We start from the raw sequence: 13,260 nt of genomic DNA on the forward strand, positions 1-13,260 counted from the left end.
GGTAATTATTAATAAAATAACTAGTTTTATTATAATTATAGTATTATTAATACTACTCCCGTAGTTATAAATAATCCCTTATAATATAACTAGTTTTTTTATAATTATAGTACGTAATATTTTTATTAAAAAAGTTATAATATACCCCCTACGTAATTAGCTTATTAGTACCCCGGTATCTCCCCACTAGTTTATTTAAGTTTAAATTAAAATATTACTTAGGGAACGTTCGTAAGCTCCTTATTAATAATAAGAATTATTTAATACGTCTTATTAATAATATTAATTATAAATAAGTTTATAAAAGCTCTATTTATAATATTATTATAAAGTATAATTCGGGCCGTAGCTTATTTATTAATATAAAGATCCTCTACTTTTTTATTAAAATATATTCTAGTTCTATTTTAAACTTATTAATATAATTAATAAACTCGTTAACTCTTTTTTTTTAATTTTATAAAGTATTATTTAGTTATATACTTACTATTATTCTTTAGTTAGTAAGATTAAATAGGTTATTTTATAAAAAAGTCTCTAGTTCCTCTTATATAACTCGGTTTATTATAAACTTAAGGACCTTTTTATAATTAAAAATATAGTATATTTAAAAGGTCTTTATATTACTACTTAAGTAGTTAACTATATATATTACTTTATTATAATCTATTCTTATTTATTAAGCTTATAAATTAAAATAATAATAATAATTAAATAAAAAGCTCTATAAATCCCGTACTAATTTATTAATATATAATAAGTTAAAGAAAAATAATAATTTAAATATAGACGTTCTATTTATAATACTCGTTTAAATTAAAAAAAATTAGTAAATAAAAACTTAAGTAGTATAAATTTATTACTTTATTATTACTTAAGTAGTACTTTAAGTACGGCCTCGTTTATTAAGCTATTTTTAGTTCGGAGGTTTACGTTTTTATTTAAATTAAAATTAATATTTAAAATTATTATAACTAAAACTATAGCTCTTAGTATAAGGGCCGGGCTATTTAAGGAGCTTTATAAATATTCTAAATTTATTTACTTTTTATATAATTACTCTTCGTATATTATTATAAAGATTTCTTTTTTTAATTATCGTTCTTATTTTTATAATTTTATTAGTTTATTATTTATTATTTAGTTTAAATATTAATAAATAAAAATAAAAAGTTTATTATTTTATTTAAAATTTATTAATATTCTTAATAATACGGTCCCTTTATATTATTATTATATAATTTATTTTATTATGCTCCGTTTTTATATTATTTATTAAAAAAAAGTAATTTTAAAAGGTTTAATAAAAACGAATTATCCTCTTTTTATTATTATAATATTAATTACGCTCTTTTATTACGTCTCGTTCTTATTAATATTTTAAGTTCCTAACCTAGTCCCTTTTATAAATAAAAATTTTAAATTATTAATAAATATATAATATAAAAAAAAAGCTTATAAAAGCTAATTATTATTAAAGTTTAAAAAATAAATTATGAAAATCTACCCTTTTTTTAAAGTATATTATTAATACTTTATATATACTTAAGTTACTTTTTTATTACTTAGTCCCCCTCTTTATGCCCCTTGAGCTATCCCTTAACCGACGGGGTCTAACCGGCGAGGCCTGACATTGTGCGCGTCGAGCCTGGCCGTCTGAGTTACATCACACCTCAGGCTTGGAAGGACATATATGGGCATGCGACGGCCACTCGTAAAGTTAACTCGAAAGAGAGGAAAAACAGCAAGAATCTCTTCTCTAACGGGAGTTACTCGATTTCGTCAGCTCACGGTCCCGAGCACCAGCGCCTACGCAAAATCTTCAGCAATGCGTTCAGCGACCGCGCCATCACGAAGCAAGAACCTATGCTGGCGCTTTACGCACAGCAAATGGTCGATCTAGTTTGTCGGAAGATCTCTAGCGAGAAAACCTTTCCTGGAGCTGCTGTCATGGATGCAGTCCAGCTCTTCAATTTCGCCACGTTCGATATCATGGCAGATCTTGCATTCGGCGAAGCACTTGGCTGCCTCGAGAACGGTGGATCAAATGCTTGGGTCGACGCTGTCCAGGTGAATTTCAAGCGGATGATCGTCAAGGCAAGATTGAGGCCTTACCCGGTAATCTCATATTTGTGGCATCTATTCCAGCCGGAACAAGATAAGAAGGCTGCTGCTGTGCACGTTCAGAGCTCGCATGAGCGTGTCACGAAGAGGTTGGCCAAGGGCGCTGATGCCAGGAACGACATCTGGGGGCTCGTTCTCAAGGCCGAGGGTCCGAACGCGCTGACTCGTACTGAAATGAACAACAACGCCAACAACTTGTGAGTTGCTCCTGGTACCTATCTGAAGCTACGCATGTTAGTAACTGACACACGCGGTTTGCCTTTTCCTACTTCTAGCATGATAGTTGGCACTGAGACATCAGCGACAGCGCTGAGCGCTCTCACATATCTTTTGCTGAAGTCTCCGAGAAAGCTTGCACGACTAGTTAGAGAAGTGAGATCTGTTGGCGACTCGAACCAGCTGAAAGGCGATGTTCTCAAAGACTTGCCGTATTTTCAGGCGTGCCTCACCGAATGCCTCAGATGTGCGAAGAGTTTCCAGTCTCTCATTATCATGAAACACAACTGACGGTTCATCGTAGTACACCCTCCTGTCCCGACGGGTGGTATGCGTGTCATTGGTGAAGGGGGCAACACCATCCTCGGTCATCTTCTCCCCGAAGACGTTAGTATCACCTTCTTCAGTATCATCTCATGGCCCTTTTGATGAGGGCCCGTTCCATGGCTAATTGAACCACCTTCTAGACTAAAATGTCGATCGCGACCTGGACCGCCTTCCGCATCCCTCGGTACTGGAAAGATGGCAACGAGTTCATCCCCGAAAGATGGATTCCAGGTGAGCGTGGGTACGATGAGTACCACACATACGACCAACATAGTGTGTTCCAGGTATTTGGGACCGGTCCGCGCGCTTGTATTGGCAAGAAGTAAGTTTTCCGAACGTTTTTCGAAGGCCAATGCCATCGCATCGATATAAATTCGCTGACCTGTTGGATCAGTCTTGCATTGCAGGAAATGCGTCTCTTGTTCGCCACCTTTTTGTTCCATTTCGACATGGAATTATGTCCTGAAAGTGACCGATGGATGGAAGATCAGAAGTGTTGGACTTTGTGGTTCAAAGATAACCTTCAGATTTGGGTTTCCCAGAGGAAAGAAACGTGAGGTCACATTCAGAAAAAGCAGTTCAGTGGCCACGTAACTAGCTGGAAGTGACGTTGATTCAGCAGTTTTGCTCAAGTGAGAGGTATGAGGTAAAACGTGTCGCTAAATACATGTAGAAACGGGTTCATCTGATTAAAGCAAACTAGTGCATGATATCCTTTTTACCAAGGTGTCGAATGTGGTTCGTCATCTTGATAATATCCTCTCTTTTCTGAGGAATGTGATGTCCTCCTTCAAAGTTGATAACATGAGCGGCCTTCGAGGAGTAATGCGTTGCAAGAGTGTTTCTCGCCTGCCCTAAGTTGCAGTCCTGACTGCCGTGAAGATGCAATGTAGGCACCGAAATCTTGGCAATGTCACCGCCCTCTGACTTGCTGCGGATATAATCTGTCGCGACATCACTATAAGCGCAACAGACCAACACTCCAAACTCCAATCGCGGGAGCCACGGCACCAATCCCACCTCCTGCTCCCACAGCAAGACTGTACTTGCTAGCCCGCCCTGCGAGAAGCCCAAGACACCAACAATTTTGACGTGCTCGTTCTCCAGCTGCCAGTCCTGTACTGCCATTTTGATGGCTTCGTTGAACACGGCAACTTCACCTTCGGTGTCGGTTGCGCCCTTGCGAAACCAAGAGAAAAACGACTTCATTCCGGCAAAGAAGGGAAGAACATCTGGGCCGGGGACGGCAACGTGGGGTGCGGTGGCAAACACGAACTCGAAATCCTCTTTGAGAGCTGCACGGAAACCCGCGAGTTGGAAACGGAATATGTCGGGTGAAGCACCGCCACCATGAATGCAGAGGATGGCCCGCGTTGGCGATCTTTTCAGTGATGTGACCATCGCGGCTGTGGATGGACAGGTATTTCTCTGCGTATGGGTAGAGAGATAAGACGGAGATGAAAATCTTGCCTCAAAATGTATAAGATTTGTGAAAAGAACAAAGTGAGTGAGTCTGGTGTGCAAGGTTTTTTGGTGCTGGAAGTATGAGTGGCTCCGAGGACAGGTGAGGAGAGCAATGTTCGGGAGATATTTATGTGCCTCGATGAGTTTATCGCATCAGATGAAAGAAAGCACAAGCCCACGGAGGCTTTGAACAAGGTACTTCGGCCGATTTCAGTGGGTCAAGGTAGATTTGAGGAAGAGAGCACTGTATGACTTTCTCCCCGGGCCTTGTCGCATCATGCTTGCTCGACTTGATGACTTTGGCCCGCGGACCTTGAGCAGTCGGCTGGAGAGTTCTCATGTTGGTTGCTACTTTTCTTGAGAGAGGTTGGCAGGATTTTGGCTCCTTCCACTGAGCATGTCTCCTTAGTTGTCTGAATATCAAATCAAGCATTCATGCGTACAACTACTTTCTCTCCAGAGAGTACCTTGTTTCGGACCATTTCCATCCCCGCCAGAATTGCCTCGAATCCACCATCTAAAACACGAAGCGGATGATGTTGCAAGTTTCCTTCGTTGATCAACTTCTCTACAGTTTCCCAAACAGAGACCCCAAAGACGCGCAGTTCTTCCGACGGATCGCTCTTGTAGGGCTCAGGCCAGGTGCATCCTTCCCCAAAGATTCGAGGGCCGACTGTAAAATCCGCGGTGACAACTTTTCGAGTCGCAGCATGCTGTTGCCAAGGGTCAAGAGACACGTACTTGCCGCCGCCTCGTCCGATAGCAGCGTAGCAAAAGGCGGTAGACTCGACGGTCGTGATGCAGTCCAAGGCATATTTCAGGTTCCCTTTCGTGTATGTTTTCTGAACGTGAAAAACAATCAGTCAGTGATTGGTTGCCTTACGATTACGCAACATGCAAACTTCGGATTTCAGCAACTCACAATCTTTTTCGCCAGCTCTTTATCATTGCGATCGAAAACTTCTACTGCCTGGTTTCTTTTCGCTAGGTCGAAATTCTTCGGGGAACAAATAGCAATCGGATCGAGACCGGAACTGCTCACGATGACTACGTCAGATGTTTCCTCAAAGATATGGTGGACGATTTGACTTACAGTTTCAGCATTTGCATGGCAATTGTCGCAGTTGCTGTACTGGCCCCATAGACCAATACATAGGCAGGCTTCGCAGCTCCTTGACCGGGCAGAGGCAAGCCAAGCAGCTTCATGGCGATTCCGGCGGTGCTCACTCCCACAGGTAGAGATGCAGCTGCTTCAGTGCTCCAAGACTCTGGAACCTTTGTCCACATCTTACCACGGGTCACAGCATACTCGCAGAATGCACCGCGCTCAGGCGCAGCGCTTATACCCATTCAAATCAATCAAACAAATAAGTCAAACAAACAGTCAAATATAGGAATTTCAGTAAGTCAAATAATCAAATATTCTAGCCCATATATTTGGTATATTTAATCAAATCTAGAATCTAAGGGTAGGCCCGAATATACTAATAATATACTAAGAAAATACGGAAAAAAGGGGCCGCCCGGACCCGGATTCGAACACCGGACCTCCGGAATTAAAGTAGACTTATCTAAAAAAATTCGGCGCCTCTGGCGCCGAATCTACTATATTATTAATACCTCTAAATAGGTTATTAGTCAAATCAATTAAGTATTTGTTAAATAATTTAAATAATTAAATATGGCGCGAGAAATTAGCTAAATAATTAAATATGAACTTTATATTTGATTTGTTTGTATGGGTATAAGCGCTGCTTAGGCGTGGTTCCGTATATCTCGTTCTGGGCACTAAAGACCCTATCGCTAACCGAGATATTGTTAACCTCATCTCCTACGGCGACCACGGTGCCTGCAAAATCTGTACCTAGGATGCCGAACTTTGTCGCAAAGGCTCCCCTTATCTTGGTATCACTCGGATTGAGGCCAACGGCCTCAACGCGAACCATGACTTGATCCGCTGGGATCTTGGGACATGGTGCCTCGTCCCAGATGACGGCCTCGTCCTTGCCATTTATAACGATGGCCTTCTGAGTCGTCGGAGGGACAAAATTTTGATGAGAAAGACTGCCCATGCTGAAATTTGTCGATGGTGACTTGGAAAATCAGCCCGGAATACCTTGTTTACCTTATCCTCTGTAGCTGCTTCATACCTATTAAACCACGTCTTCTCACTTACCTACAAGAGAGCACTCTCTATCGACGTTCTTCAAACAGTCTTAGTTCATTCTATTAGATTACGAGGCAGAAAAGGGCCCTATTAGGTAGTTAGGTAGGGGTAGTAAGTAAGCAGTCTAGGCCCGTACAGACGGACCCTTCTACCTACTTATACCTATAGAGGGATCGCGGGCCTTACCCACGATCTTCCCCTCAGATATATACGCAATAGACCTATACTAACTTATTAACCTAGTTATAACCAAAAGGTCTAACTTACTTACGTATATACTAATATAAATTAATAATTAAATTATATATATATTTCTACTATAAGTTAGTAAAGATATAATTATAAAAAAAATAGCTTCGACTTATTTTACTAATTATTTTAACTTATTAACTTAGTTCTATTTATCTAACTAACGATAAGTAGCTTAGTTTATATTACTTTAACTCTTTTTTATTACTACTAGTTAATAATTAGTTAACTAGTTATAGGTTATTAAGAGCGCGCTTTATTACGTACGATCTTTTTTACTAAGGCTACTATTATAAAAAAATTAACTATTTTATTATTATTATTAACCTCGCTTCTATTATTAATATTATTTTATTAGCTTTATTATAACTACTAATTTCCCTTTAATTAAGCTATTTATAAAAGAATCTATTTTAAATATATTATAACTAAACGCTACTTTAAATTAGTAATAGGTAAGAGAAGATTAATTACTAAAAGATTAATTTAATAATTACTAATAAATTAGTACTTAGTAATAATAAGACCTTTAGAATTATAAATATATTAATAGCGAAGTATTCTCTTATAAATAGTAAAGTATTTTAAAATATTAAGGAAAAAAAAAATCTTAATAATAATAATAATAAGGATCTATTTTATATTACTAATAAATCTACCTCTTTCTAACTTAATAAAAGCTCTAAAACTAAACTACTAAAAATAAAATATAAAAAGTATTAAAAAGAATTATTAATTAATAGCTAATAGAATCCTCTATTTATTACTAAAAATATGGTTATAAAAAGCTTTTTTTTTTTTTATAACTTTTTGCTAACTTTAATAACCTTTTGTTTATATACCTCGTTAAAAAAATAAAATTTTCTAATTAATAATAATAGCCTGCTCACTATTATTAAAACGATCGCTATAACCGACTTATTATTTATTTTAACTTAACTAACGTTATATTATAATTAAAATATTATAATTATTTTTTACTATATAACTTACTTCGTAAATATACTATAGTAACTACTAGCCCTAGTAATAAATAGGAAGGGGCTAACGATTAGCTAATATTATTTTAGACTTATTTATACTTTTAAATTATAAAACTATACCTAATTTTAACTCGCTAATAAGACTACGTTAACCTAACTTAATAAGGCTTATTTAATATTATACTTACTTTTATAAATAATAAAAAGCTTAATACCTTTATCTTCTTTATAATAAAATCTTATTATTAAAACGGTTTAATAGGTAAGGAGCTATAAAAAAACTTTAAGACTAACTTTAATAGCTAAAAAATAAGGGACTTTTTAAAAATAAAGAGTACGATTCTTAAAAAGCTAAGAAACTTTTTTATAAATAATAGTATTAATTTAATAATTAAGGACCGTAATTAAATAGTAAATAAGATTACTAGTGTTCTTAATACTTAGTACTTCCCTACTTAGACCTCTAAAGAGATTATAACTTACTAAAGCCGTACTAAATATTTTAATATATTATATTACGATCCTTATTTCCTCTATTTATTACTCCTATAATTAATAAATATTAACGATTTTATTTAACGAGTTAAAATAATAATAAAAGAGTTTACGCAACCCTAACTAGCTTAATTAAAATAAATAAGGCTATAACCTTAGCCTCGCTACTAACTAATTAACCTACTACCCTTTTAAAAAAAAAAAGAAAAAAAACTAGAAAATAAAGTTATTATTACCTAATAACAAAATCCATCCTATTAAATATTATACTTCGATATAGAAACTAAAAACGATATTATACTTAATACTTACTAATTAATTAACCTTACTAAGCTCTATAATAATAAGAATAAGTATAGTAGCGAGAAGTACGATATTTTTAGTAAAAAGCTTTAGATTTTTAAAGTACTATACTAATAAGTAAGAATTAGTAAATAGTACTATTCTAATACTTTCTTAAATATACTTAAGAAAAGGGTATTAACCTTTTATTTTAATAAACTTAATAATATTTTTAACCTACTTAGCTTTAATATAATATACTAAAAGACCTAGGAATATTTTAAACCGCTTATAAATTATTAAAACTACCTTACTAAGCTCTATAACCTTTATTAATACTCTATAATTTATAAAAATCTAAATAAGTTAAACTAATAAATCCTATAAGTACTTATTAACCGTATTATAATTCTCTATAAAGCGCTAGCTATATAAGGATTTATTTTTAATATAAGTAATTAACTCCTCTATTATATAAGTAATATATTAGAATATAGATTTATTATACTTAACTTAATACCTACGTTTACTAATATTTATTACTAGCTTAGTATTTTAATTAATATTATAAAAAGAGAACGTAACCGTAGTAAGTAGTAGTAGTATTTATAAAATAATACTTATAATAAAAAGGTCCCCGCTACTTATTAAACCGACCGTACTTACGGTAACTTTAATAAAAAGACCCGATTTAATAAACAAAATTAACGTAGCCGCAGTATTATTAATAAAAAATACTTTATTTATTATAAAACCGGCTATTAATTAACTAAGTACTTAAAAAAAGAGCGACGTTAAGTATATTAAAAATATAAAAATAGTAAAGAAAAAAATAAAAAATCTATACCGAGCTTATACTTATAATTCCTTACCTTTTATAAGGGAACTACCCCTACTAATAATAACGAAAATAATAATATTATAATCTAATATTTTAATAACCTTAACTTCGACTATAAAAATAATTATAAGGACGAAGTTTAAATCTTAATAATATACCTTACGACTATTACTAGTAATAAAACCCTTATAAATATCCTCGCTATTTAAATAATAGAATATAGCTTTATTAATATTACTTTTATTAATAAATTAACTAAGCTTACGGAACTAATAACCTCTTTTTTATTAAATAAGAAGTACTCGTTAAGGGATTTTTAAAGTATTATACTTAATATTAATACTACGGAATTTTTAATTACGGGCTACCCTTAACTCCTTATATTATAATAATAACGACTTAAAGTTACTTTTAATACTTTTAGAACTAGCGAAGTAAGTATTCGATTCGGTAATAGCGAACTCGTAAAGTTATTAAAATCTATAATTATTAGTACCCTATTTAGTAATATTACTTTTTATATTTTATTAACTAATACTCTTTTTTTATACTACTTAAGGGATATAAATAAACTAGGGGTATACTTTAATAATATTAATAACTTATTAATTAAAAGAGATGTTATAGTATTTATTATTTATAAATAGGGATACCCTTAGCTTTTGCTTTTTAATAATAAGAAAGCTATTACTAATTACTTAATAGAGGGCGAATTACGCCGCTTATATTAGCGCTTCGGCTACTTTTCGGTTCCTTATTTCTTAAAGTTATTTTAGTAGTTTAATAATAACGTAGAGATCGTAGCCCTTAAAAAGCTTATAAAAGTTTATTAATAATACTAACTTAACGGTACTACCCCTAGCTAATTTAAATTTACCCTACGAAATAATTACGATTTTAACTATAAAATCGTAATTAATATAATATACTTAATAAACTATAAGGGCACTAACTAACTAGTACTTTACGTTATTAATACTATTATTTCTTTTTAAGTAGTAAAGTTCTTTATAAATATAACTACGAAGTATATATAAGAAGCTCTTTAGCTATATTAAATCGACGTCTGCCTCGGTCCGCTAAACTAAATTATTATAAATACTAATAAGAACTTTAATACTATAAAGTTTAAATCTTTTACTAAATCTATATTTATTAAAGTTAAAAAAGTGCCCGTTAAAGCTTATAATAGTATTAATAAAGTTAAAAAATATTACGTAGTATTTAAAAAAGTATACGATATTATTTAAAATAAGTACTTATTAATAAGTATAGAAGCTATATTTTAAGCCGTAATTAAAATAATTAATAATATAATCGGCCTAAATAACCTCGTTTTTATACTCCTTATTTTTAGAACTTTTTTATATATTTTTAATAAATCTTTATTATTATTAAATATTACTTAATATATAAAAATAATTAAATAAATAATAAGAGAAGTCTATAAACTTTATATTAATAAGTAAGTAAATAAGGTACTAGTTACTTAGAATAGGCTAAATATCTCTTATACTATTAATTTACTACTTTAGTTAAATATTAAAGTTTAATAAAAAAATAAGAAATAAAAGGGCCTATTTAAACTTATCTTAATAAATAGTATTACTTATATAATAAACTTATTTTATAGCTTAACGAGCTTCTAAACTATTATAATTAAACCCTAATACTTAGAGGAGGTTAACCCCGAGTTATTAACTATAGTAATAGAGCACGTTAACTACTTACTAATCCCTATAATTAACTAATTAACTAATAATAGTACTATTATTAACGAGGTCCTTAATAAGATCGTTATAATAATTAATAATAACCCTCTATTATAAAAAAAGAGAACTAAAAGAATATTAATATAGCGTAGCTATAATAATACTTTTATAATTACTATTTATTTTATATTTAAAGAGGAGGTAAATCTTAAGCTAATTATTAAATTCCGTAATAAAGGTATTATTATTATACTAAAAGTACTTTTTATAAAATCTATTAATAAAGAGCTTTTAAAACTAGTTAAAAAAGGTATAATTAAATTTATCTAACTTAGCTTTAAATATAAAAATATAAAGATATTTAAGTCTCGATTTATTAATAAAATTAAGAACTAAGGACTTAACCTTATTAAAAAGTTTTATTTAGTTATATAAAAGTATAATAATAAGGAGAAAAAAGAGATCTTTACGTAATTACTAATAATTTAAAAAACTAATTAATATTTAATCCTTACCTTAGCCCCGACCCTAATCCAAGAAGGCTACGTTATTTAGTTACGAAATATTACTTAAGTATATATATAATTAAGCTAACCTCTTTATTATAAGGTTTTTACTTAATTACTAGTTTAGATCTATTATTTATACCCTAAGAGTACTATTCTATACGTCGTATAGCTATTATATAGTTTCGTAAAATCTAGTACTTATTAATAAATAATATATAGTAAGTATTATTTAAAAATACTCTAGATAATAATATTTACGTTCGACTTATACTTATTAATTTTAATAAAAAAAAGTAGATTATTTAGTATTATTAAAATATAGACTAATAATATAATTAAATTATTAAATAAGACTTTTAATAAAAAAAAAAAGACTAAGCTTAAGCGCGCTAAGTTACTAACTAAACTAAAATAATAATTATTAATTAACGAGCTACTTATTTTTAATAATAGAATTATTTTATTAAAAAGTATTAATATAGTACTTAGATAAAAGAACTAAAAAAAGAAACTTAAATAAGTTAACCCCTCGGTATTAAATACTAAATAATAATTCGTTAAGTAGCGAGCTTAAAGTACCTATATCGTATTAATTTATTAATTAAAAATAGTTTTTAATACGTCGTTTATTACTTAATACTAAGTAAATTTATTATTTATTAATTACGCTATATTAAACTATTATATTAAATAGTAAATAGATTACTTAGACCGAGGGCTTATATTCGTATTATTAAATCTAACTATAGCTAAACTCTTTATTTTTATAAATAAGTTATTTATAAATAACGCTAATTATACCTTATAGCTAAGTTACATTATTATTTTTATAAATAAAAAATAGATTAATAAGAGCTTTATAATTAATAATAATATTATTTACTATAGCTTTATAAAAAGTAAAAGGATTACTTAGAGCGTATTAGTATTAAAAGTTTACGAAATAGTTATAAATATTAATATTATTTATACTATCTTAACTACTCTAAACCTTATTATTAAATAACTTAACGTTTTAAAAATCCCTATTATAATTTATATAAATTTATACTTATTATATAAATATCTTATTAAGCTAGGTATTATAAAAGAAAAGCGCCTTATAATAGATATTATAGTACTTTAATAATTATATAAACGCTGCGAGCTTTATAAGATTTATTAAATTAGTAATAATAATAACCTAATTAACGGGTTTATAAAAAGTATACTAAATAAGTCCCTTAAGTAATTTATTAATAAAAGAATTATTATAGTTAAGATAAAAAGGTAAGTAATACGTAATTAAAAATAGTAATATATTATAAATAGTAAGTCGTTTAGCGAACGTATATACCTCTCGGGCTTTAGTTTAGAAAGAAATATACGTATTCGGGGCGTAATTAGACTAATAAAAAGCTCTTTTTTAACTATATTAAATTTAATAATTTTTAAAAAGTTTAAAAATATAAATTATATATATTAAAAGATTAAGAAGTAATTAAAAAAAAGGGATAATAAAAATTTTATATAAATAATTATAATAAAAGCTATATTAAAATTTTAGTATATAGCTTTAAGTACTTTTAAATAGGGGATTAATAATAAATTTTATTATTAATTTTTATTAATAGGGGGACCTAGCCCCTATTTTACCTTTTTTTATTATAAAAATAGAAAATTATTAATATTAAATTATAAAATAAAAAAGGGCCTTATTAAGTAGTTAAGTAGGGGTAGTAAGTAAGTAGTCTGGGCCTATATAAACGGACCCTTTTACTTACTTATATTTATAGAGGGATCGCGGGCCCTGCCCACGATCTTCTCCTCAGATATATATATAATAGACCTATACTAACCTATTAACCTAGTTACGACCGAAAGGTCTAACCTGCCTACGTATATACTAACA

At 30.6% G+C, this 13,260-nt stretch overlaps 4 protein-coding genes across 4 annotated transcripts; 1 reads left to right on the top strand and 3 right to left on the bottom strand.

Moving 5' to 3' along the window:
- Positions 1-1,626: 1,626 nt before the first annotated feature.
- Positions 1,627-2,993, top strand: CTAM01_00622 (uncharacterized protein; the record flags this gene model as incomplete). Its single annotated transcript, XM_060516672.1, has 4 exons — positions 1,627-2,321; positions 2,400-2,587; positions 2,645-2,727; positions 2,808-2,993. Coding segments are annotated over 4 exons (1,152 nt in total), but the record flags the coding sequence as incomplete, so codon positions are not given.
- A 373-nt stretch (positions 2,994-3,366) lies between these two features.
- On the bottom strand, positions 3,367-5,481 carry CTAM01_00623 (alcohol dehydrogenase GroES-like domain-containing protein; the record flags this gene model as incomplete). The annotated part of the gene is made up of 4 exons (XM_060516673.1): positions 3,367-4,095; positions 4,611-4,973; positions 5,054-5,165; positions 5,225-5,481. 4 exons carry the CDS (start codon positions 5,479-5,481, stop codon positions 3,367-3,369), a joined length of 1,461 nt encoding a protein of 486 aa, XP_060389299.1.
- Positions 5,482-5,577: 96 nt separating this feature from the next.
- On the bottom strand, positions 5,578-5,733 carry CTAM01_00624 (uncharacterized protein; the record flags this gene model as incomplete). Its single annotated transcript, XM_060516674.1, has 1 exon — positions 5,578-5,733. A coding segment is annotated over one exon (156 nt), but the record flags the coding sequence as incomplete, so codon positions are not given.
- A 104-nt stretch (positions 5,734-5,837) lies between these two features.
- Positions 5,838-6,203, bottom strand: CTAM01_00625 (enoyl reductase; the record flags this gene model as incomplete). Its single annotated transcript, XM_060516675.1, has 1 exon — positions 5,838-6,203. The coding sequence occupies one exon, from the start codon at positions 6,201-6,203 to the stop codon at positions 5,838-5,840; it is 366 nt and encodes a 121-aa protein (XP_060389301.1).
- Positions 6,204-13,260: the final 7,057 nt, after the last annotated feature.

This window comes from Colletotrichum tamarilloi, assembly GCF_030869305.1.
Source record: "Colletotrichum tamarilloi strain Tom-12 chromosome Unknown Scaffold_1.1, whole genome shotgun sequence".
In the NCBI taxonomy this organism is placed as follows: domain Eukaryota; kingdom Fungi; phylum Ascomycota; class Sordariomycetes; order Glomerellales; family Glomerellaceae; genus Colletotrichum; species Colletotrichum tamarilloi.